A 26803-nucleotide genomic window follows, 5' to 3' on the forward strand; every position below is an offset into this window, starting at 1 on the left:
AGATCAAATCCCTTATGAGTATACAGTAGAAGTGACAAATAGATTTAAGGGACTAGACCTGATAGACAGAGTGCCTGATGAACTATGGACAGAGGTTTGTGACATTGTACAGGAGACAGGGATCAAGAAAATCCCCATGGAAAAGAAATGCAAAAAAGCAAAATGGCTGTCTGAGGAGGCCTTACAGATAGCTGGGAAGAGAAGAGAAGTGAAAAGCAAAGGAGAAAAGGAAAGATATTCCCATCTGAATGCAGAGTTCCAAAGAATAGCAAGGAGAGATAAGAAAGCCTTCCTCAGCGATCCGTGCAAAGAAATAGAGGAAAACAACAGATTGGGAAAGACTAGAGATCTCTTCAAGAAAATTAGAGATACCAAAGGAACATTTCATGCAAAGATAGGCTCGATAAAGGACAGAAATGGTATGGACCTGACAGAGGCAGAAGATATTAAGAAGAGGTGGCAAGAATACACAGAACTGTACAAAAAAGATCTTCACGACACAGATAATCACGATGGTGTGATCACTCACCTAGAGCCAGACATCCTGGAATGTGAAGTCAAGTGGGCCTTAGGAAGCATCACTATGAACAAAGCTAGTGGAGGTGATGGAATTCCAGTTGAGCTATTTCAAATCCTCAAAGGTGATGCTGTGAAAGTGCTGCACTCGATATGCCAGCAAATTTGGAAAACTCAGCAGTGGCCACAGGACTGGAAGAGGTCAGTTTTCGTTCCAATCCCAAAGAAAGGCAATGTCAAAGAATGCTCAAACTACCGCACAATTGCACTCATCTCACATGCTAGTAAAGTAATGCTCAAAATTCTCCAAGCCAGGTTTCAGCAATACGTAAACCGTGAACTTCCAGATGTTCAAGCTGGTTTTAGAAAAGGCAGAGGAACCAGAGATCAAATTTCCAATATCCGCTGGATCATCGAAAAAGCAAGAGAGTTCCAGAAAAACATCTATTTCTGCTTTATTGACTATCCCAAAGCCTTTGACTGTGTGGATCACAATAAACTGTGAAAAATTCTGAAAGAGATGGGAATACCAGACCATCTGACCTGTCTCTTGAGAAACCTGTATGCAGGTCAGGAAGCAACAGTTAGAACTGGACATGGAAGAACAGACTGGTTCCAAATAGGAAAAGGAGTACGTCAAGGCTATATATTGTCACCCTGCTTATTTAACTTATATGCAGAGTACATCATGAGAAACGCTGGGCTGGAAGAAACACAAGCTGGAATCAAGATTGCCGGGAGAAATATCAATAACCTCAGATATGTGGATGACACCACCCTTATGGCAGAAAGTGAAGAAGAACTAAAGAGCCTCTTGATGAAGGTGAAAGAGGAGAGTGAAAAAGTTGGCTTAAAGCTCAACGTTCAGAAAACTAAGATCATGGCATCTGGTCCCATCACTTCATGGGAAATAGATGGGGAAACAGTGGTAACAGTGTCAGACTTTATTTTTTTGGGCTCCAGAATCACTGCTGATGGTGACTGCAGCCATGAAATTAAAAGACGCTTACTCCTTGGAAGGAAGGTTATGGCCAACCTAGATAGCATGTTTAAAAGCAGAGACATTACTTTGCCAACAAAAGTCCATCTAGTCAAGGCTATGGTTTTTCCAGTGGTCATGTATGGATGTGAGAGTTGGACGGTGAAGAAAGCTGAGCGCCGCTGAATTGATGCTTTTGAACTGTGGTGTTGGAGAAGACTCTTGAGAGTCCCTTGGACTGCAAGGAGATCCAATCAATCCATCCTAAAAGAGATCAGTCCTGGGTGTTCATTGGAAGGTCTGATGTTGAAACTGAAACTCCAATACTTTGGCCACCTCATGCGAAGGGTTGACTCACTGGAAAAGACCCTGATGCTGGGTGGGATTGGGGGCGGGAGGAGAAGGGGACGGCAGAGGGTGAGATGGTTGGATGGCATCACCGACTTGATGGTCATGGGTTTGGGTGGACTCTGGGAGTTGGTGATGGACAGAGAGGCCTGGCGTGCTGCAATTCATGGGGTTGCAAAGAGTCGGACACGACTGAGCGACTGAACTGAACTGAACTGAACTTTACTGAGGCTTCCAATGGCTAAGTCATATATCTCTTTGTAAATGTCACATTGCACTTGAAAATATGTAGGTTATTTTCAAGTATCTTTTGATACTGATTTCTAACATTAATCCACAGTGATGAGAACACACTCTGTATGATTTCAATACTTTAGACCATAAACTTGTTTTTTATCCATGGATATGTTCCAGTGTCTCCTAGTTTATAGTCTATGGGAACTTGAATTTGTATCCTACTGTTGTGTGAAAATTGTGTAAATCTTAATTATGTTCAGTTGGTTCATGGTGCTTTTCAGGTCTACTATATCCTTCTACATTTCTGTCTCATCATTCTATTAATGTTTGAGAGTTTGATATTGCAACTCCAACTAAAAATCTTAATTTATCTACTTAAAAAATAATTTAAAAATAAGAGGAAAAAAAGAAAAATGCACATTAGTACTCTTAGTTGAATAGTCTCCATTTAAATAGTTACAAGCAAATTAAGTATTTGTATATTATATAAATAAAATTAATTTATACCAGCATCCTCATGCAAAAGAGCCATTTGTGAATCTTGTAGCATTCAGTATGCTTACTGCTGCTGCTGCTAAGTCACTTCAGTCGTGTCCGACTCTGTGCGACCCTGGAGACGGCAGCCCACCAGGCTCCCCCATCCCTGGGATTATCCAGGCAAGAATACTGGAGTGGGTTGCCATTTCCTTCTCCAATGCATGAAAGGGAAAAGTGAAAGTGAAGTCGCTCAGTCGTGTCCGACTCTTAGCGACCCCATGGATTGCAGCCTACCAGGCTCCTCCATCCATGGGATTTTCCAGGCAAGAGTACTGGAATGGGTTGCCATTGCCTTCTCCCAATATGCTTACTAATAAAACTTTAATAAAAGTTTTAGTGTATTTAAAAAAAATCACCATCTGGGTAAGATGCCATAGCCATTTCATGCATTTGTTGTTTTAGACTATTTATTTATTAATAAGAATCAAATAAAAAGAAAGTAGAAGTATTTTTAAAGTCATTTAAAACCTCCAAGGTCTCTTATAGCTTCTTTTATAGTCAGTCCTTTTTGTTTCATGAATGTGACATTCTCTCTTTTTTTTGAAGTTGCTTTTTCTATCCCATTTGTTAAAGATTTTTTCTCATAAATATAACAAATCTTAGTCAACCAGCCTCTCAGTAGTTAACATTCTTATTAAGCTGAAACTGTTTTCTAAAGATCGAAAAAGCAGACAACTTAGGGAAAAACAACCAAGAAAACCTGCAGATTTTCTTTAAAAATCTTTCTTCCTAAATCTTTAGGCAATGGTTCTTAATGTTTTTAAAGTAATAGAACCCTTTAGTTATTTTAGGAAAGCTATTAACCTTCTACTTAGAAACATGCTCCTAGAAAAAGTAATTTTATATGTAATTTCTGTGGTTTTGTGGAGCCCTAAAACCTATCTAGGCACTGTACATGAAGAACTTCAGTTTATTTATTTATTTTAATTAGTTATTTTTTGTGGACTCCCCAGTGAGCCTTTTGTTTTAATATTTAAATTTTTTGGCCGCACCACTTGGCATATGGGACTGAACCTTCTCCCCATGCGTTGAAAGCACAAAGTCTTAACCACTAGACTGCCAGAGAAGTCCCCAAGAGCTTCAGTTGTTTTAGATCAAAGAAAACTACTTTTTGCTTACAATTCTGTTCTTCCAAGGTCAGGCTGATTAAGGAACACTGCTCAGACCAGCTCATCCTTCCAAGGGCAAGGAGGGAGAAGAGTGGTCAAGCAGCTCCTGACCTCCTCAGGAAAGAGATTCTCACATCCACCCATCCTCCCACAGATTTACAAAGGCAGACTGCAATCAACAGGCACAGCAACCACAGATGGGTCAAAGGCCATCTTGTATAACTAGGGTTCCCAGATATTTAAGAAAACCAACATCATGAATGACTTAATGACTCACAGAGCAAGCAGACTGTAATATTAAAACATATTTTCAGAGGGATTAGAAGTGACAGCTCATAAGTGACTATTTATAAAAGGATCAGTTAGACATCTTTTATTTTGATATTTGTATTTTAAGTTTCCATATTGTAAGGATAGATATAGCTGAAGGTCAAATTAGTGATCAGAAAGATTGAGCTGGCTGTGTAGTTCTTCTAGAATGCAACATAAAGGATACAAAGAGTTCACACAGACAAACATTCTGAAATTTATGTAATAGGAATTTGAGAAAGAGAACAAACAGAGTGAAGGGGAGAAATAAATAAATAGTAGAAGAAAATTTCTTTGATTGAAGAAACACACTTGTCTTCAGATGAAGGACTCACTCAGTGCTGAGCAAGGTGGTTGAAAAAAGACCCTCCATAGGTTACCTGTCAGAATGGCATTACTGATTGATAGAGGACAGTGGGTAATCCTTTAAATATTTGCTGAAGTTAAAAGAAAAAATGGGGAGACTCCTCTGGTGGTCCAGTGGCTCAGACTCTGTGCTTCCAATGCAGGGGGCCTGGGTTAGAGCTAGATCCCGCATGCCACAACTAAAGGTCCTGCATGCTGCAACCAAGACCCAGTGCAGCCAAAAAAATCCATGTGCACTTGTGTGAGTTTTGTTACACAAAATCAGATATGATTCCTAGTCTTGTGATCCTCATTCTACTAAAGGAAGAATGCTTTAGTCAAATAATCAATTATGTAAACAATTGTACAGTTAAACAGTGTTAATGATGTAAAAGAAGATTTGAGAATGAATAGAAAGAGTATTAAAGAGTTTAGTCTTGAAAAATACATTTTGACCTGAGATCAGAGGAATAGGTAGTTTACAGGTAAAGACGGGTGAATTAGTTTCCTGTTGCTGTGTAGCACCTTATCACAAACTTAGTGACTTGAGACCACACAAATTTATTATCTTATAGTTCAGGAGGTCAGAAGTCCTAAAATCAGCGTGTCAACAGGAGTGTGTTTCCTTTGGAAGCTATGGAGGAAAGTCCATTTCTTTGCCTTTTCCAGGTTCTAGAGACACCTACTCTCTTTAGTCTGAGGGCTCTTATTTTATCTTCAGAGCATAGCATCTTCAAATTTCCCCCTGAATCTGACCCTTTAACTTCATTGCCACACCTTAGAGCAGTACAGATCATTGGGATATGCCAATACCTAAGGTAAAAATGTTTGTTAGGTTTTTCATAGTTGACTTGGCAGCTCGGTCATGTACTTTTTTCCCACAGATCTAACAGATAGTTCTATGAGTAAAGGAAACCACATGGTTGCTCTGTGATGCATTTCCAATGAGTAATTTAGTTTCTAACAAAGATAAACTGAGTAATTGAAGAAATGCCAAATTAAGGTTGTTCTTAATTTTTAAAGGAAATAAGTATTCGATTGAAAACTTCTTGGAAAGTTGAAGAAAACTGATACAACTGTTGATATCTCTGTCAATTTATAAACTCCATGAGGCAGCAGCCTTAGCCATCATATGACTGTTTTATTTTATTCTTTTAGACGTTTTATTTTGTATTTCAGTTCAGTCCAGTCGCTCAGTCATATCTGACTCTGTGACCCCATGGACTTAGCATGCCAGGGCCCTCTGTCCATCACCAACTCCAGCAGTTTACTCAAACTCATGTCCACTGAGTCAGTGATGCCATCTAACCATCTCATCCTCTGTTGTCCCCTTCTCCTCCTGCCTTCAATCTTTCCCAGCATCAGGGTATTTTCCAATGAGTCAGCTCTTCGCATCAGGTGGCCAAAGTATTGGAGTTTCAGCTTCAACATCAGTCCTTCCAATGAATATTCAGGACTGATTTCCTTTAGGATGGACTGGTTGGATCTCCTTGCAGTCCAAGGGACTCTCAAGAGTCTTCTTCAGCACCACAGTTCAAAAGCATCAATTTTTCGGCGCTCAGCTTTCTTTATAGTCCAACTCTCACATCCATACATGACTACTGGAAAAAATATAGCCTTGACTAGATGTACCTTTGTTGGAAAAATAACATCTCTGCTTTTTAATATGCTGTCTAGGCTTGTCATAACTTTTCTCCCAACGAGTAAGCATCTTTTAATTTCATGGCTGCGATCACCATCTGCAGTGATTTTGGAGCCACAAAAAAAATAAAATCTGCCGCTCTTTCCACTGTTTCTCCATCTATTTGCCATGAAGTGATGGGACTGGATGCCATGATCTTAGTTTTCTGAATGTTGAGCTTTAAGCCAACTTTTTCAGTCTCCTCTTTCACTTTCATCAAGAGGCTCTTTAGTTCTTCTTCAGTTTCTGCCATAAGGGTGGTGTCATCTGCATATCTCAGGTTATTGCTGTTTCTCCCAGCAATCTTGATTCCAGCTTGTGCTTCATCTAGTCCAGCATTTCTCATGATATACTGTGCATAGAAGTTAAATAAGCAGGATGACAGTATACAACCTTGACCTACTCCTTTCTTGATTTGGAACCAGTCTGTTGTTCCATGTCCAGTTCTAACACTTTCTGACCTGCATACAGATTTCTCAAGAGGCAGATCAGGTGCTCTGGTATTCCCATCTCTTTCAGAATTTTTCACAGTTTATTGTGATCCACATAGTCAAAGGCTTTGGCATAGTCAATAAAGCAGAAATAGATGTTTTTCAGGAACTCTCTTACTTTTTTGATGATCCAGCAGATGTTGCCAATTTGATCTCTGATTCCTCTGCCTATTCTAAAACCAGCTTGAACATTTGGAAGTTCACGGTTCACTTGTTGTTGAAGCCTGGCTTGGAGAATTTTGAGCATCACTTTACTAGCATGTGAGATGAGTGCAATTGTGCGGTAGTTTGAGCATTCTTTGGCATTGCCTTTCTTTGGCATTGGAATGAAATTGACCTTTTCCAGTCCTGTGGCCACTGCTGAGTTTTCTAGATTTGCTGGCATATTGAGTGCAGCACTTTCAGAGCATCATCCTTTAGGATTTCAAATAGCTCAACTGGAATTCCATCACCTCCACTGGCTTTGTTCATAGTGATGCTTCCTAAGGCCCACTTGACTTCACATTCCAGGATGTCTGGCTCTAGGTGAGTGATCACACCATCGTGATTATCTGGGTCGTGAAGATCTTTTTTGTACAGTTCTTCTGTGTATTCTTGCCACCTCTTCTTAATATCTTCTGCTTCTGTTAGGTCCATACCATTTCTGTCCTTTATTGAGCCCATCTTTGCATGAAATGTTCCTTTGGTATCTCTAATTTTCTTGAAGAGATCTCTAGTCTTTCCCATTCTATTTGTTTTCCTCTATTTCTTTGCACTGATCACCGAGGAAGGCTTTCTTATCTCTCCTTGCTCTTCTTTGGAACTCTGCATTCAAGTGGGTATGTCTTTCCTTTTCTCCTTTGCCTTTTGCTTCTCTTCTTTTCACAGCTATTTGTACGGCCTCCTCAGATAGCCATTTTGCTTTTTTGCATTTCTTTTTCTTGGGGATGGTCTTGCCCCTTGTCTCCTGTACAATGTCACAAACCTCTGTCCATAGGTCATCAGTCACTCTGTCTGTCAGATCTAGTCCCTTAAATCTATTTGTCACTTCCTCTGTATAATCATTAGGGATTTGATTTAGGTCATACCTGAATGGTGTAGTGGTTTTCCCTACTTTCTTCAATTTAAGTTTGAATTTGGCAATAAGGAATTCATGATCTGAGCCACAGTCTGCTCCTGGTCTTGTTTTTGCTGACTGTATAGAGCTTCTCCATCTTTGGCTGCAAAGGATATAATCAGTCTGATTTCAGTGTTGACCATCTGGTGATGTCCATGTGTAGAGTCTTCTCTTGTGTTGTTGGAAGAGAGTGTTTGCTATGACCAGTGCGTTCTCTTGGCAGAACTCTGTTATCCTTTGTCCTGCTTCATTCTGTACTCCAAGGCCAAATTTGCCTGTTACTCCAGGTGTTTCTTGACTTCCTACTTTTGCATTCCAGTCCCCTATAATGAAAAGGACATCTTTTAGGTGTGTTAGTTCTAGAAGGTCCTGTAGGTCTTCATAGAACCGTTTACCTTCAGCTTCTTCAGCATTACTGGTCGGGTCATAGACTTGGATTACTGTGATATCGAATGGTTTGCCTTGGAAACCAACAGAAATCATTCTATCGTTTTTGAGATTGCATCCAAGTACTGCATTTCGGACTGTTTTGTGATGGCTACTCCATTTCTTCTAAGGGATTCTTGCCCACAGTAGTAGATATAATGGTCAGTGTTATGTGGCAGCCTGGATGGGAGGGGAGTTTGGGGGAAAACGAATATATATGTATCGCTGAGTCCCTTCGCTGTTCACCTGAAACTGTCACAACATTGTTAATTGGCTATACCCAAATACAAAATACTGTTCATGGGGTTCTCAAGGCAAGGATACTGAAGTAGTTAAATTCACCCATTTCAGTCCATTTTAAGTTGCTGATTCCTAAAATGTCAACGTTCACTCTTGCCATCTCCTGTTTGACCACTTCCAATTTGCCTTGATTCATGGACCTAACATTCCAGGTTCCTATGCCATATTGCTCTTTACAGCATCGCATCTTGCTTCTGTCACTAGTCACATCCACAACTGGGTGGTTATTTTGCTTTGGCTCCGTCTTTGGCTCAGCCTTGTTTAACTCAATGAAACTATGAGCCATGCCATGTAGGGCCACTCAAGATGGATGGGTCTTGGTAGACAGTTGTGACAAAATGTGGTCCACTGGAGAAGGCAATGGCAAACCACTTGAGTATTCTTACCTTGAGAGCCCCATGAACAGTATTTTGTATTCGGGTATAGCCAATTAACAATGTTGTGACAGTTTCAGGTGAACAGTGAAGGGACTCAGCGATACATACATATGAATCCATTTTCCCCCAAACTCTCCTCCCATCCAGGCTGTCACATAACACTGAGCAGAGTTCCCTGTACTATATAGTAGGTCCTTGTTGCTTACCCATTTTAAATATCACAGTGTGTACATGTCCATCTCAAACTCCCTAACTCTCTCTTCTTCCCATCCTTCCCTCCAGCAACCATGAGTTCCTTCTCTAAGTCAGAGAGTTTCTTTCTATAAGTTGCATCTGTGGTTTTAGATTGTCTAGTACATTACAGATGTATTACAGATGCACAATTCATACTTGAGTGGGAAATATTGGACAGTGAATCAATGGAACAGAGTACCTATTCCAGCCCTTGATCTCTATTTCTGTTTGGCTGCTCCATTCACCTTGCTCCTTATGTCAGGATGACGTGTGTGCTTAGTTGCTCAGTCACTCCTTGTGACTCCATGGACTATAGCCCACCAGGCTTCTCTTGTCTATGGAATTCTCCAGGAAAAAATATTGGAGTGGATAGCCATTCCCTTCTCCAGGAGATGTTTCCATCCCAGGGATTGAAACCAAGTCTCCTTAGTCACAGGAGGATTCTTTACCGTCTGAGCCATGAGGGAAGCCCCCACTAAAAGAATGATATGGCCTTATTGTTCATGTTGCTGACATTTTTCTTCCAAACTCTAACCCCTTAGAATACATTCATTTTCTACCTTGTAAACCATAGAAGAATTGTAGCAAGTGGGACAGGCTGGGCTATGTGGTGGTAACTAACAACCCCCCAGATTTAAGTAATTGAAGGTTTATTTATTTCTGCTCAAAGTACATGTTCATTAGGGTTAGCAGGGGACTTCATGCATCACTGACCACTCCGGATCCAGGCTGATGGAGCAGTTGCCATGATGAATGTTACTGGCTGCTCTGCTGAGCAGACAAGATTGCACACTACAGTTCCAGGTACTCAGGACGTGAGTTACACATGGTGGTGACTCATTGTTACCAGTCAGATCCTCTCCCCTCAAGTTCCCCAGCCACTCAGATGGCATTAGTGGTGAAGAACAATGCAAGAGACATAGAGGCATGGATTGGACCCTTGGGTTGGGAAGATCCCCTGGAGGAGGGTATGATACTCCAGTGTTCTTGCCTGGAGAATCCCATGGACAGAGGAGCCTGGTGGGCTACAGTCCATGGGGTTGCAAACAGTTGGACATGACTGAAGTGACTTAGCACACAGCACTCACAAAGAGGACCTGACCACATGTCCAAAAGGCAGGAAAGAGCTGTCCTTTTTTTTATGGTATTTTGTGAATTACCATGAATACTCTTAATTCTGTAGATTTAGCTGAAATTAGTACTTTCCTTTGTAGTGCTTTTGGAGACCTTGAGTGCCTTGGTTTAAACTAAAGAATTTCTATTTCAGCTCCAAAACAGTCTATTGGGGAAAAATGGCTTCTTCTCTAGACATGCCATCTAAACTTTTGTGTCTGTTCTCCACAACGTTTGGTAACCTTTTAAAATTGCAAATTGGATACTGTCACTTCCCCACTTACTACCTTGCACAAAACTAAAACTAAATTTAAGGTTATATGTGATCTGATCCTGAACTGATTCCTCTGAATCTAATCTCATTCTGCTTTGGATACATTCTATTCTTACTCTTGCATGACTACCTTAAGACCATTCTCTCTTCAGCACCCAGCTGTTTCCTCATCTTTGTCATCTTCTCTTTCTCATCATCAATTACCAGCTCAGTTGATATTAGAGAGTCTGTCCGTGACTGTACTATCTGTAGAGGTACCTTTCCTTCCCCCATCCTCTGCACATGCTTTCTAATATTGCCACGTTTTAAGATTGTTGTTGTTGTTGTTTGGGTGCTAAGTCATGTCCAGGTCTTTGTGACCCCATGGACTGAAGCACAACAGGCTCCCCTGTTCTCCACTATCTCTCAGTATTTGCTCAGATTCCTGTCCATTGAGTTGGTGATACTTCTAACCGTCTAATCCTCTGCTGCCCCCTTCTCCTTTTGCCTTCAGTCTTTCCCAGCATCAGGGTCTTTTCCAATGAATTGGCTCTTCACATCAAAATTATTAAAAATTATTTATCTTTTTCCTTCCTCTAGAATGTGTTCAGTAAGAAAGGTCCCATGAAGGCAAGGACCTTATCTGTGTTGTTCACTCTTATATCCCTAACATCTAGAATAATGCCTTGCATTTAATGTGTTCAATATGTATGTTCAAAACAAATATAGCACATCTTTTTTTGAGTCCTTGAAAACTCTTCAGCCCAGAATGCGAGAGAGGATTATGGTATTCAAACTTGGGGGTTTGAATAAGCTATTTGGACCTTAGTATTCTTAGAATACTAAGGTAGTAAAATCATGGATCCATAATCTTTAAGCCTCCTTCTAGCTTTAGAAGTCTATGACCTCTAAGTATTGAGTTGGCCAAAAAGTTCATTTGGATTATGGCAAAAGCTGATATTTTGTAGTACAGTATCTCCAATAAATTGTTACATAATTAAAACTTCTTTTTAAATTTTGCAAGCTACTTCTCCACTGATACATAACACTTAGGATACTAAGACTTTGAAAGATGTTATTTTTAAAAACATTGTGAGATACTGTAATATATGTGTTCCTAAATATTACTGTGCTATGCAGAATTGTGTCATAAAATGCTAAAAATGGGGTTAGGATCACAACGCTCAAAAACACTGTCAGTTGCACACAAAGAAAAGATAAGCTAATAAAAGCAGTGGCACATATTGAATTTTGGAGAAGTGCATAAATACTACAATAAATATGATATTCTATCAATACCTTGTAAAAAAGACTTGAGGTTTGCTTGTTAAAGTGGGCTTCAGAGGGACTGCAGCTTGGAAGGTTTTTGTGAAGTGGTGCAAAGTGGGTGGACTGAAATCTGGTGGAAAGTTGTAGCACCAGAAATAGACGGGTGTGGTTCTCAGCGTGCAGTGAAGTGAGACAGCTGTGCATTATTTTTACCTGGCTTGGTTCACTTTTCTGAACTCAGTCCAAATGGGTACAGTTTTCTGTGCTCACCTAGTAAGTATTTGTCCCGGGGGGAAATTGCATAAAAGCCAACATAAAATCCACATCATGCTCAAATTGTTCTCTAGTGTATTCATCATGTTGGAAGAATGCTTCAAAACAAGCATTATGGTAGACTTGACTGTAATTTTAGACTTACAGTTGCACAAATAGTACACAGTTTCTGTATTACCTCACTTAGTTTCTGTAAATAGTCACACCTTATGTAGCTGTTGTATAATGATCAAAACCAGGAAATTAACATTAATGCTGTTAACCTTGGATCTTACTCAGATTTTGTCATTTTATTATTGTTGTTGCTATTATTCTGTTCCAGGATCTAACTCAGGATCCCATATTTCATGTAATTGTCAGGTCCCCTTAGTCTTCTCCAGTCAAGGACAGTTCCTCATCCTTTCTTTCCTGGTGTTGGTGGAGTATCCCCTGAGTTTGTATTTGTCTGACGTTTCTTCATGGTTAGATTGAGGTTATAAATTTGGAAAAAAAAAAACGCAGAAGGGATGTTGTGTCCTCCTTAGGGTGCCTCATACATAACATATGAGAAATTAATTTTTAGGGTGTGTTTAATATTTCTAAGTTTTAGTTATATAATAAAATCTGTTGTTTACACTTTAATGTCCATTTTTACTGTGTGGTTTAATGTTTTTCATCTTGATCAGTTCTTTGACATTATTGCTTTTCTTATGAAGATGTCATATGGAAAAGAATTATTGTGTAATAGGTATGCCCCATATCTTTGATTATTTTTCTTTCTGAAATGTAGTATATTTTGATCACCCAATTCTTTCTATCAATTTGAGAGGGTATAATTTTGAAATACTGGAGTTTTTCTGCATTGTCTTTGTGACATCTTTTAGTATAATTACTATCATTTTTTTGTTTCAGTTTCAATAGTAATGGGAATTCCTACAGTGAAGAGAGAAGTTAAATCTTACCTCATAGAAACTCTTCATTCCCTTATTGATAATCTGTATCCTGAAGAGAAGTTGGACTGTGTTATAGTAGTCTTCATAGGAGAGGTAATTATTTGTTATATATTTTTTTACCACATATAATCTGTAAGAATTGAGACCATATTTTGAATATGCTCTTATAAACTTTTTGTATAAAATGTGATGAGTAAAGGTTAGGTGATCTATTCCATCTGACAGTTAAATATAAATCTAACTTGTAATGTTTGCATTCACTTCCTTTCTGTATTCACAATGCAGGAATGGTAACATCTGTTGTCAGTTGGATGATATTATATATATAGATCTTTACAAACACGTCTGCATTTTTAGCTCCGGGACCTGAACTTGGAGATTCACATTAATGTTTTTTGGGAGTTTTGAAACCTGAGAAAGGTTTAGCCTAGGCTGGGGTTTTTATCATTTCTATTCTCTCTACCCCTTCTCTGTACTCCCAAGGTGCAGCCACATTATTGTAAACCTATGGCTGATTCATGTTGATGTTTGGTAGAAGCCACCACAGTACTGTAAAGCAATTGTCCTTCATTTAAAAACAAATAAATTTTAAAAAGTCAAAAAATGAAAAGTCAAATATCATGTTAATGATAAATGCTCGATTTCTTTTATTTTAGTATCCTCAAAAGATATGGGGAAAGAGTAAATCTTGAGCAAGTTTTTTTAATGAGGAAGAAGCACCCTGGAATAAATATTTCCTTAATTATTATATAGAATTTAAGAACATAAGGTTTTATAACCTCATCTGATTTTGGCCCACTGATTCCCAACTTTTCAGTGTTTCCTGTCTCTCTTTAAATGAAAATGTGCTTGTTTATATATAAAGAATAAACACATGTATATTGTTCAAAACATTACAGACAAGTATATTGGAAAATTGCCTGTAATTCCTCCAAATAGATATAATGACTGTCACTATTTTGAAATACATATATCTTGAGATATGAAATATGAAATACATATATCTTAAGAAATTTTTCCTCTGGCTGTATACAGATATATAAATGGAATTGTTCTGTATATTTCTTATTATCATGGACATTTTCCCAAGCTAACACAAATAGCTATCACACCATCATTGTTATGGCTTCATAACATTCCACTGTATGATTTTTAGCATTCTTGATTTAATCTGATTGACAGATTTAGACTGTTTCACACCTTTGCTATTTTCACACTGCACTGAACATTACTATAAATAAATGATTGTGCACTTGGCTGGTACTGATGCAGGATCAATTCCTAACTGTGGAATTACTGGGTAGAGTCCACATACATTAAATGTTCACACCTGGGAAAGATGCCCTGCAGAAGTTGAGCTGCTCGTGTCTCTTTTCAGCAGTCTAGGAGAGAGCTTGGTACCCTGTCCCCAGGCTCTGTGAGATAATATTATTATTCTTTAAGTTTATTTTGGCTAATTTGATGGGTAATGATAATACATTGCTTTTGTTTAATTTGGATTTGTCTACTGAATGGGATTAAATGGTTTATATATATTTTGGCCATTTGTATTTATAATATTATTTTTTAACTTATTTATTTTAGTTGAAGGCTAATTACTTTATAATATTGTGGTGGTTTTTGCCATACACTGACATGAATCAGCCATGGGTGTACATGTGTCCCCCCGTCCTGAACCCTCCTCCCACCTCCCTCCCCACCCCATCCCTCTTGTCCTAGTTGTCCCAGTGCACCGGCTTTAAGTGCCCTGCTTCATTCATCGAACTTGGACTGGTGATCTATTTCACATATGATAATATACATGTTTCAATGCTGTTCTCTCAAACCATCCCACCCTTGCCTTCTCCCACGTCCAAAAATCTGTTCTTTACATCTGTCTCTTTTGCTATCTTGTATATAGGGTCGTCATTACCATCTTTCTAAATTCCATATATATGTGTTACTATACTGTTGGTATTTTTCTTTCTAACTTTCTTACTCTGTATAATCGGCTCCAGTGTCATCCACCTCATTAGAACTGACTCAAATGTGTTCTTTTTTTATAGCTGAGTAATATTCCATTGCGTATATATACCACAACTTTCTTATTCCATTCGTCTACCAAAGGACATCTAGGTTGCTTTCATGTCCTATTATAAACAGTGCTGTGATGTACATTGGGGTACACGTGTCTCTTTCATTTCTGTTTTCCTCGGTGTGTATGCCCAGCAGTGGGATTGCTGGGTTACATTCTATTTCCAGTTTTTTAAGGAATCTTCACACTGTTCTCCATAGTGGCTGTACTAGTTTGCATTCCCACCAACAGTGTAAGAGGGTTCCCTTTTCTTCACACCCTCTCCAGTGTTTATTGTTTGTAGACTTTTCGATAGCAGCCATTCTGACGGGTGTGAGATGATTCCTCATTGTGGTTTTGATTTGCAATTCTCTGATGAGTGATGTTGAGTATCCTTTGCTCATTCTTTTCATTTGTAAGTTTTGATTTATAAGAAATTTTCATGTAAATGAACTCTGACTGTTTAATTAACTCTTTTGTCCAGTTTGTTTTTTGCATGAGCTTTGTTTATGATGTTTTTGTCTGTTATAGAAATTTTACATTTTAATTAATCAAATCTGTCAATCACATATTGTATATCAGTAGAAATTGGTACAATCTCTTTAGAAAGCAGTTTGTCAATAGCTGTTAAAATGTTAGGTTTCCTCTGTGAGCTAACATCCTGCTTCTAAAAATTGATCCAATAGAAACATTTGTGAGTATTTAAATATATTCCAGCACATGACACATTCATACAGCTCTTAATGTGCATTGATAAAATGAATAGAGAAAATGGTCTCGTGAAATAGACTGGAAACCATTTTTTAAATTAATTTTTATTGAAGTCTCATTGCTTTACAATGTTGTGTTAGTTTCTGCTGTGCAGTAAAGTGAGTCAGTTTTATATATGTATGTATGTGTGTGTGTGTGTGTATATATATATATATCCCCTCTTTTTTAGGTTTTCTTAGACTTGAAACTGTTAGTAGCAGATAGCTTGAGAATGGGGATTATGGGAAGATACCACTTTATATTCCATGTAGTTTTGTAAAACTGAAAACAATGACTATTTCTGTTTTTGACTGTGCTGGGTCTTTGTTGCTGTGTGGGAGCGCTCTCTAGTCGTGGTGCATGGGCTTCTCATTACAGTAGCTTGTCTTGCTGGGGAGCATGGGCTCTAGGGCGTGTGGGCTCAGTAGTTGTGATGCATGGCTTAGTTGCTGCACGGCATATGGGATCTTCCTGGACCAAGGATCAAGTCTGTGTCCCCTGCATTGGCAGGATTCTTATCCACTGTACCACCAGGGAAGACCTAAGATTTGAACTTTTTTGCAACGAGCTTGTATTGATTTTTATCAGGAAAAAAGCATTAAAATTTAAAAACTATAGAATAAAAAACTATCCTTATTCATTTGAAAAATTGTACTCAGCTTATAGAGATAAACGCTTGCTGTTGTTCAGTCGCTCAGTCATGTTGCAACTCTTTGCAACCCCAGGGACTGCAGCACACCAGGCTTTCCTGTCCTTCACTGTCTCCCAGAATTTGCTCAAGTTCATGTTCATTGAGTTGGTGATGCCATCCGGCCATCTCATCCTCTGTCTCCCCCATCTCCTGCCTCATCTTTCCCAGCACCAGGGTCTTTTCCATTGAGTCAGCTCTTTGCATCAAGTGACCAAAATATTGGAGCTTCAGCTTCAGAATCAGTTTTTCCAATGAATATTCAGGGTTGATTTCCTTTAGGATTGACTGGTTTGATCTCCTTGATTTCCAAGGGACTCTGAAAAGTCTTCTCCAACACCACAGTTCGAAAGCATCAATTCTTTGGCACTCAGCCTTCTTTCTGATCCACTTTTCACATCTGTACATGACTACTAGAAAAAACATAGCTTTGACTATATGGACCTTTGTCGGCAAAATGATGTCTCTGCTTTTTAATGTGCTGTCTAGGTTTGTTATAGCTTTTGAACACTATGAAGATTCAGGACCCTCTTGCTGTAGCTGTTTCTCTGATCACTAAGATATAATGCTGGGTTTGGAGTCACATGACTTGTGTTCAGGGTCTGGATTCTGCCACGGGAGCAGGTGGTTTTTTTTGGTCAGCCTCAGTTTCTTCATCTTTAAAAGGGGAATAATGCCTTTGAGGTCAACACTGTTGCAGGGAGGTGCAATGAGATCACACTTTGGGGAGATACTATACCACCAGGAAAGTCCCAGTATAAAATTATTAATCGCCACATTTGGTTCAACATTAATTAAGAATTTTCACCTAAGTGTCTGGTAGCCTGGGACCCATTTAATACTATTCCCAAATGCGTGTTCTGTGGCTCTGACCATGATCTTCCTGTAGGGTGGATCCTAATCTAGATCTCTAGCTTCTTCTTGAGTGTCTCCTTTCTTTTTTTTTTTTTTTTGAGTCTCTACTTTCAACTGCCGACTTGATAACATCATTTGAAGTATTTTATGGGCAACTCTTAATCTGTCCATAACTAAATTAGTCTGGTTTCTCCAAACTGCCTCTCTTCCAGGTTTCTGGTCTGTTTATTAAAGGTTCTTTACATCATAGTGTGGGCTCCCCTTGTGGCTCAGTTGGTAAAGAATCCACCTGCAAAGGGGTAGACCTGGGTTCGATCCCTGGGTTGGGAAGACCCCCTGGAGAAGGGAAAGGCTGCCCACTCCAGTAGTCCATGGGGTCGCAAAGAGTCAGACACGACTGAGCGACTTTCACTTTCTCTTCACATCATAGTGTTAGTAGGTCTGGGCTGTAGTCATCTGCCATCAGTTTATTACATAGACTTTGCATTCTCTTGGTTCTCATTGTGTTATTCGTCACCCTAAACGTTGCTTCTTCCTTTTTCTTCCTTATTCCTCCTTCAGCTCCCAGCTCATCCCTTTTATGAAACTTTCCCCTACTCTCCCATTTGAAATTTACCTAGAGTAAATTGGCCAAAGTAAATTTGTGTTTTGCTAACATTTTCAGCTTTTATAAAAGTATGAATTACCATGGGTCTACTTTAACATGTGAGGAGAAAACCAGAAATGAAAACACTAGACAAGAATACACATAGACAGTGAAGGAGACTATGAAGGAGTCTCTTCATCCTTGTTGGACTTTCTGTTCTTTGTGTTTTTTCCTTGAAGTGGGGAACCATAAGATGCCCCTTTTGAAAGAAAGGAGAGACAGAAAAGTAGTCATTTGCTGTGTTTCTATTTCTTTGTTCCTTTCTGTTGATTTTTCCTTAAATGTCCATTGGTTTAACTTGATGAGACAGTTACAGAAAATTCAAGGTTTTGAACAGCTGGCTGTTGGTGCATTACTGAGAGTTCACTAACTGTATTCTGAAATTGCAGGAGGAGTAGAGAGGAATGAATTCCACGTGCTCTGAAGAAACTGTGATACCAACCAAGGGTGGTGTTCCTATTTTAAGATTGCATCATTCTTGTGTTTCCTTTTACTTAGAATGTAATTCGTATTTTTGAATCCCAGTGATCCTTGGTTGTCTATATGCCTCCTTATTTTTATGTATATACTTTATTATTAATTTATAATATTTCTTCTTATTTCATAACCATTTCTATAATATTATTTCTGTCACGATCATTTCTGACAGAATATCTTCCTACAGTATATTCTGAATTTTAGCAAAAATTATTTTTTTACGCTCCTTTTTATCTTTGGAGAATTCCCCATTTAGTGAATCCTGTTGAGAGAAAGTGTCTTCCTCCTACTATGGAAACTGAAAAATGCCAGATATGTGCTTGACCCGTTCAGTCATGTGACCTAAGCTCAGCCATGTGGCTATCCCTTTCCCGGACTTTGCGTGGAACTTCATTTTTTTCAGATGACATGGAAAACCCCTCCAAAACAGGCAGATTGCTTGGAGTAAGAGGGGAATTTATTAAGGTGGCTGAATACAGGATCAGTTTATACTTCTAAATGCCAATAGCAAAAAATTAGAAAATATATTTAGCAGTATTTTTCTAAAGAAGCAGAGATTGTGGACATTCTGGTGATGGACAGTGGTGGTATTGGGGTCTCCCGGAACTACAGGGGCAGAGTCTAGAGCATCGACTATTGATGGATGGTGAGGACTTGAAAGCTGTGGCACTGTGACCATTCTGTGATTTTTGACTCTGGCCCCACTTTATTTCTGCCGCCTTCCTAGCCTGGTTCCTCAACCTCACTGGAGGTTCTGTGAATTCTAACCAGTCATCTTCAGTAAATTGTTTTTCTAACAATTCTACCTGAGTCAATTTCTGTTGGTTTCAACTAAGATCCTGTTTGCCTAGAAACAATCAGAAAGCCATATTTAATTTTTAAGTTCCTAAACAATAGATTTCAAGTTGTGATTCTACAATGAAATAACAAATACATCATGTTGGAAAAATACCTAAAAGTAGTCTCTGAAAAGTTGAGTTTAGAGAATTTCTGGCTTTTTGGAATGTTTAATATTTGGCATGAGAACAGTTTTGCTTTTTATTAAGTTTCTGGTTTTACTGTTGTACACATCTTAGTTTGTGTTTTACAGTCAGAGTGCCAGAGAACTTTAGTATGCTTTCTTTAAATTCTTTGATTTAAATTGAGTTAATAGTGCTAGTTGGTTAGCAGGCCTATAGGCAGGATTTGCAGAGCAGGTTAATTTGTAAATGAAAACAAATTGAATAATAACCAGAGAGAATTGATCCAGTTGCTGTGGAGTTTTATTTTTTGTTCTATATTTTATTTGCAAGGGAAAATTATTTGCTACTTAGTTAATTTTTTGGTCAGGTAATAGGATCACATGGTTTAAAAATTATAAATGTGTGTTATATATACCTCAAAAAGTCTCTCCTCTAAGGCTGTTCCCCTTGCCTGTTGATGGATTTTTTTAAGCTTTTATATTGGAGATTAGCCAATTAACAATGTTGTGATAGTTTCAGGTGGACTGCAAAGGGGCTCAGCCATACATATACATGTATCCATTCTCCCCCAAACTCCCCTCCCATCCAGGCTGCTCCATGACATTGAGCAGAGTTCCCTGTGCTGTGCAGTAGGCCCTTGTTGGTCATCCATTTTAAATATAGCAGTGTGTACATGCCCATCCCAAACTCCCTGACTATCCCTTCCTGCCTCCATCCCCTCTACTCTACCCCTGGCAATGATAAGTTCATTCTCTTAAGTCTGTGAGTATGTTTCTGTTTTGTAAATAAATTTTCTTTTTAGATTCTGCATATAAGGGATGTCATACGATATATGCCCTTCTCTGTCTGACTTACTTCACTCAGTATGACGATCTGTACATCCCCCTCGCCTGTCACGGTTGTTTACCCATTCAGAGATATTTCATGAGTGTATGTGTGGATGTATTATTTTTCTCCCCATTTCTACATAGATGATATAATACTAACAGATTTTCATACTAGAACAGTAAGAGCTACTTAGGTTTCTTGTCAATTTTGATAAAATGCCTTCCTAGAAAGTGGTTCATTTTATAAAAGTTTTAAAATTTGCTTTATATAGAGTAGAGCAAAGTAACTTTTGTTCTTTTTGTGATGATATCTCCTTAATTTCTTAGTTTATGTGTTTGTATTTGTATGCCCTTCCCCTTTAATGGATTAGCTAGTGGATCTGGTTTTATTATCCTCTAAACCATCCTTTAGGTTTATTATTTCTCTCTTTTGTTTTCTAATTTATTAATGCCTGCTTTTAACACTGTTAATTTTTTTGCTTTTGTTGGTTCCATTTAATACTTTGCAAACATCTTGACCCAGATGCTACACTGATTTATTATTTGCTATTTATTATTTCCTTTTGCTAATATAAGAACTAATATGAATTTTCTTTTGAGTACTGTGTTAGCTGTATCCCATAGGTTCTAATGTGAAATGTTTCAATTCTTATTAGTCCATGATTTTTTAAATTGAAGTATAGTTTATTTATAGTGTTAGAATTTCAGGTGTGCAACACAGTGATTCAATGTTTTTGCAGATTATAGTCCATTTAAAGTTATTATAAATGGCTATATTCCTTGTATCTATTAATTTCCTACCCCTACCGTGCACCATCGGTGATTTTGGTTTGTGTTTCCTCTTTGACCAAGGAGATGACCATGAGTGTTCTTAAATTTTCTTGTTTGTAGTGGCTTTTTGTTTTTTGCATTGGTTATTTTTGGGGATAGTTTCACATTTCATTTTTAAAAACTATTTTGAAGTAATCTTCTACTTGTAGGAAAATTGTAGAAGTTATACTGAGTTCCCAGATACCCTGTAGCCGATCTCCCCAGATGTCAGCATCTTACATGGCCATAATGGACGAAAAACTCTGAATGAGCTTTTGGCCAATGCAATACATCCCCAAGAAAGCCGGTTCCTTTATTTTTTTGGAGAATGGTAATGGAAACCAAGACCTGGATTCCAGATATGCTCCTTGTTCCTGAAGAATCATTGCTTCTGGTCTTTTCAGTGACCAGAGCTGGGAAGTATGTGTATTCATACATACACAGGCATTCACACATATGTACATTTGTGTACATCCTGTGTGCATCTATTTGTAGGTACAGCCCAATACCACAGAGTTTATTCTAGCCTCCGCACTCATTCCTTAATTTCATCTCTTTTTCTCCAACGATGAGAAGTTTGGTCCTCATGATTCATAGTGTAGCTACTTACTTGGTACTGTAAGTAGAGTGCTCAATTTTGTCTGACTTGCAGCCCCAGGGACTGTAGCCCTCCAGGCTTCTCTGTCCATGGAATTTTTCAAACAATACTGGAGCAGGTTGCCATTTCCTACTCCAGGGGATCTTTCCAACCTGGGGATTGAACCCGTGTCCCTTACATCTTCTACATTGGCAGACGGGTTCTTCTCCACTAGCTCCACCTGAGAACCCCATCTACTCACTTGCTTAACCTACTTAAATCTGTTGATTAAAGTTCATTTTCTCGTTTTCCTCAAGAAAGTTCATGTGAGGAATTTCTCTTTTTTTCCTGAAGAGGTAGGGGAGTAGTATAGTGCTGTTGCTGAAACTAGACAGATGTTATTCCAGCTTTCTTATTTTTTGCTACAAGTAATCCATATTTAGTCTGATTGCCCAAAAGATTCTTTTTCAGTTTTAAAGCCTACTAATTTTGCTATAATATGTCTTGATTTTAACCACTATGTGTGGATCATTTCCCCTGGCACATGATATATTCTTTAGGAATATAGAGTCAAGCCTTCTTTAATTTCAAGAGCTTTTGAATGGTACCTTTTATTATGAAAACTTTAAGACATACAACAAAATTGATAGAATTTTATAGTAAATAGCTATTTACATACTGCCTAAATTCTACTGATGTTTTCGTGTTTTTATTTATCACATCTCTATTTATCCATCATTATTTGAACCTTGCCCATTAAAAAATTTGGATGCTGGTGTTGAGTTTTTCAGAGTTCTTTGTATATAATGGATGCCATTCCTTTGTCAAATACGTGATTTTGTGAATATTTCTCCCAATCTGTGGGAGTCGGTGCATCTTTTTGCCTTGTCTTAGTGAGCACAACTTTTTCATTTTGATGAAGTTTAATTTATCAATGTTTTCTGTTATGACTGTTGCTCTCCATGACTTGAGGAACCCTTGCTTCCCCCTAAATCATAAAGATTTTCTTCTCTGAAAAATTCACGCTTCAACTTCTGCTTTAGGTCTACAGTCCATCTAGTGGTAAATTTTTGGTCACGTTAAAGTTCACTGTTTTTTGTATGGATGTCATTTTCTCTTGTACCAAGTATTGAAACACTTTCCTTTCCCCATTGGATTTCTTTGGTGCTTTGGTTGAAAATCCAGTGATCCTATAATGTGGGTCTTTTTTTGTTTTATTCCATTGATCTGTGGGTTGATCCTTATACAAATTTCTCACTATCTTAATGACTATAACTTTTAAATGTTGAAGTCAGGTAACATTAGGTCCTCCAATTCTCTTCTTTTCAAGATTATTTTAGATACTGTAGGTGTTTTGCATTTCTGTGTATATTTTAGAATCATTCCAATCATTTCTACTATCTGTAGTTGCTTTACAACAGCTTCAACTGGGTGTGTTTTCCTTTTACGTTAATGAGGAAGTATTTGGTCCTTATTTCTCACCTGTTTTGTGGCTATTGACGTAGTTATTTTTGTTCACAGGTTTTGTTGAAGCTCTTCTTTATTTCTTTTATTTTTCTGTAGTTGCTGTGTTGGTTCCTTCTTTGTGAATCATCATTGGAGGAAATGGCTTTTTTCTCTAGACTCCTGATTTATAGGAGGAGGAGGAGGAACAGGCTAATTGGTGATTTGTTTTATTTTTTGATCAAAGACCATGCCTTTGTAACTGCCACAGAGTCTGGCTGCTTCCTGCAAATATAGCTAGTCTTCATGATTCTGCATGTTACCTTGGATTACTGGAATCAAACTGGGTTCCTTTTGAGTTTGAGAATTTTGATTAATTTGGGTTTTACTGAAAATGGAGTTTGTAGTCGTACCTGTTTCTCATTGGTGAGTGTGTGTAATGTCAGTGCTGTGTTCCTGAGTGAACTCTGTGAGTGGTTTAGTCTTTGTTGGTTAGACCCTTCAGTGTGCTTTCAGCCAATTCTGACATGAATGCTTTGGAACTTTCTTCCACCCCAAAGCACCTGACAAGTGCAGTTTCCTCAGAAACAGTGGCCATCACTAGACTTAACATTTTCTCAAACTCGCATCATTACCTGTTTGTCATCTTTTTTAATAGAGACAAAAGAATAGATTTCATTCTAAGTATACTTTCACTCATTGAACTAGTATTTATTGAAGTACTAAAATGAGGAAGGTACTGGAGGAGATTAAAAAAAAATTCCATTAGGCAGTAGATTGTGCCCTTAACTTGTAGTTTAGAATTACAGAAGAATAATTTTTTCTGTACCCTTTTCTTGTTTTGAAAAATTTGTGTTATATATGCACAAAGCTAAGTGCATTTAAGTTATATATGCACAAGAGTCCAATAGTTCCTCAAGGTTTATTATACTAAACAGCAATCTCCTATCTTCATTCTTCCTACCCCACCCCTATTTCCCTTCCTTTCTGTTGCCCATTTCCTCCCCCTCTGAGATCTCCAGCTCACTGGCCATCAGGTAAAGTAGAAATATTTCTTGTGATGCTGTTCAGTTGATTATCATTTTTGATCTTTTCAAAGAACTGACTCTTAGTTTTATTGCCTTTATCATTTCTATATTTTCATTTTATTTTTATTTATTTAATTAGTTTTTATTGAAGTATAGTTGAATTATGTTAATGACTGTTGTGCAGCAAAGTGACTCGATACATATACATATTCTTTTTCACAATCTTTTCCATTATTGAATATAATGTTCATGTCTTTGCAGACTTGCTGATGACCTGTCTAGTTATTAGTTGTTTCTGTTCTTGAATTTAAATCACAGGTAACTGTCTTGGTGCTTCAGAAGTATTTTTGATCTGTAATCTTTTTAGCAGCTAGATTTTAAGATGTTGGGCTTCCCAGGTAGCTCAAACAATAAAGAATCTACCTGCAATGTGGGAGACCTGGGTTTGATCCTTGGGTCGGGAAGATCTCCTGGAGAAGGGCATGACATCCCACTCCATTATTCTTGCCTGGAGAATTCCATGGACAGAGGAGCCAGGTGGGCTAAGTCCATGGGGTCGCAAAGGGTCAGACACGACTAAGCAACTAACACACACACACACACACACACACACACACACACTTATGCATTGATTATAAATCACACAAATGCCGGTCAGGAAGAAAGTGTGTGTGTGTGTGTGTGTGTGTATCTATCTATATGTCCTATAAAAGTTGCTTGTGATCCAGTAGTTGTTTACCAAAACAGTGGTGTTAGACATATCATTGAATGAAACAAAGCCTCTTCCCAATGAAACTTACATTGTCAAGAAGGACAGATAAAAAAGCAAATACATATCAATAATTGTTAGATGGTAGTGAATGCTGTGGAGAATAAATCAGAGTGAATAATCAAGGAAGTACCAGGTTGCCAGAGGATGGTTTATTTGAGCAAAGACCTTTGGGCAAAGACCTGAAGGGTGCAGGAGCTGAACAGTCCAGGCGGACTCACAGTGTGTGCAAAGGCCCTGAGGTGAGAGCACTGCTTGGCACATTTTGTGAACCAGCAAGGAGAGGCCTATGTGACTGGAGCAGAGAAGGTAAGGGGCTCAGCAGTGGGCAGCAGGTGGAGGAGTGGGTTGGGCCAGATCGCTTAGGACTCTCCAGGCCATCACAAGAATGTGACTTTTATCCTCAGTCAGAGAACTGACAAAAAGTTTTTATTTTTGATAAAGAGCCACATGACAAACATTTTAGGCTTTGCAGGACATTCAGTCTCTGTTGCAACTGCTCAACTCTGCTGTTGTAGCCCCCCAAACAGCCAGAAACAATATGTAAATAAAAGGGTGGGGTTGTGTTCCAGTAAAGTTTTAGTTTATGAAAACAAAGAGTGGGTCTGTTTTGCAAACTGCTGATGTAGAAAGTCATTTGAGAGCTTCAAGTGGGAAAGACGCCTGACTGACTTTTTTTCTTTGAAGGCACTTTTGTTGTTGTTGTTCAGTCGCTCAGTCATGTCTGACTCTTTGCCACCCCAAGGACTGCAGCATGCCAGGCTTCCCTGTCCTTTACCGTCTCCCAGAGTTTGCTCAAACTCATGTCCATTGGGTCAGTGATGCCATCCAACCATCTCATCCTCTGTTACCCCTCTTCTTCTCTTGCCCTCTATCTTTCCCAGCATCAGGGTCTTTTCCAGTAAGTCACTTTAAAATACTTTATTTGGAAGTAATTTTAGAATTACAGAAAAGTTGGAAAAGTGATGAAGAATATCCCCTTCACTGTACTGACTCTAATGTTAATAACTCACGTAGCCACATTCAAATGATTAAGACCGGGAAATTAACCTTGACATAATGTTATTAACCAGACTGTAGACATGATTCAGATTCCATGTTTTTCCACCTAAGGTCATTTGTCTATTCCAGCATACAAGCCAAAATATCACATTGTATTTAGTTGTTCTGTTTCCTTAATTTCCTCCTATCTATGACAGTTCTTCAGTCTTTTCTTGTGTTTCATGCACTAGGAGACTTTTCATGAGTTGTTCAGTTGCTTCCAACTCTTTGTGACCCCATATACTGTAGAATGCCAGGTTGCTCTGTCCTCCACTGTCTCCCAGAGTTTGCTCAAATTCATGTCCCTTGAGTCAGTGATGCTATCTATCCATCTAATCCTCTGCCTCCTCCTTCTCCTTCAATCTTTCCCAGCATCAGGGTCTTTTCTAATGAGTCAGTTCTTTGCATCAGGTGGCCAAAGTATTGGAGCTTCAGCTTCAGCATCAGTCCTTCCAATGAATATTCAGGGTTGATTTCCTTTAGGATTGACTGGTTTGATCTCCTTGCAGTCCTAGTCAGTTATTCTGTAGACTGTCTCAATTTGGATCTGTCTGATGTTTTTTCATGATTAGATTGCAATTATGTTTTTGATATAACTTACTTTTTAAAAGGATCATCGAGGCTTCTTTGGAAAGGGCAGAAGCCAAGAGACCACTTAGAAAACTATTATACTAATCCAGGTGAGGCTTGGACTAAGATGCTCATGGAGGTGGCGAAAAGTCATGAAATTAATGAATTTACTTTGAACCGAACAGAGGACTCTGATCACAGAAGTTTGATAACTATTGCTGTAGCATCAGCTGACTCTTTAGGAGATGGAAAGTAGGAAAGACTTAGGATAGATACATTGTGTATCCTTTTAATTTCCTCTTTCTTACTCTTGTTTTTTGATGGCTTGACTATTTCAGAAACTACAAGCTAACTGTGGTACTTGTTACCTTCATTGGTAGATCTGCAATTTATTGTGAGCTGCCAACCCCATTGTGGCACAGGCCTGTCACTTTAATCCTTTTGATTTGTCACTTGTACACATTATCTTTCTGGAATTCTCA

At 38.4% G+C, this 26803-nt stretch overlaps 1 protein-coding gene across 3 annotated transcripts in view; it reads left to right on the forward strand.

Annotated features, from left to right (window-relative positions):
* MGAT4A (alpha-1,3-mannosyl-glycoprotein 4-beta-N-acetylglucosaminyltransferase A) overlaps positions 1-26803 on the forward strand; it is a 117080-nt gene that overhangs the window by 47004 nt on the left and 43273 nt on the right. For all 3 annotated transcript variants that reach the window (XR_014051894.1, XM_081484535.1, XM_081484534.1), the window contains one exon: positions 12785-12918. Coding sequence is in view for 2 of the 3 variants with exons in the window: in XM_081484535.1 (XP_081340661.1) it covers positions 12785-12918 (134 nt within the window). In the remaining variant the exon portion in view is untranslated. The remainder of the gene's footprint in view (positions 1-12784; positions 12919-26803) is intronic.

Source organism: Giraffa tippelskirchi, chromosome 4, assembly GCF_054371585.1.
Source record: "Giraffa tippelskirchi isolate mGirTip1 chromosome 4, T2T-mGirTip1v1.2.pri, whole genome shotgun sequence".
Taxonomy (NCBI): Eukaryota; Metazoa; Chordata; class Mammalia; order Artiodactyla; family Giraffidae; genus Giraffa; species Giraffa tippelskirchi.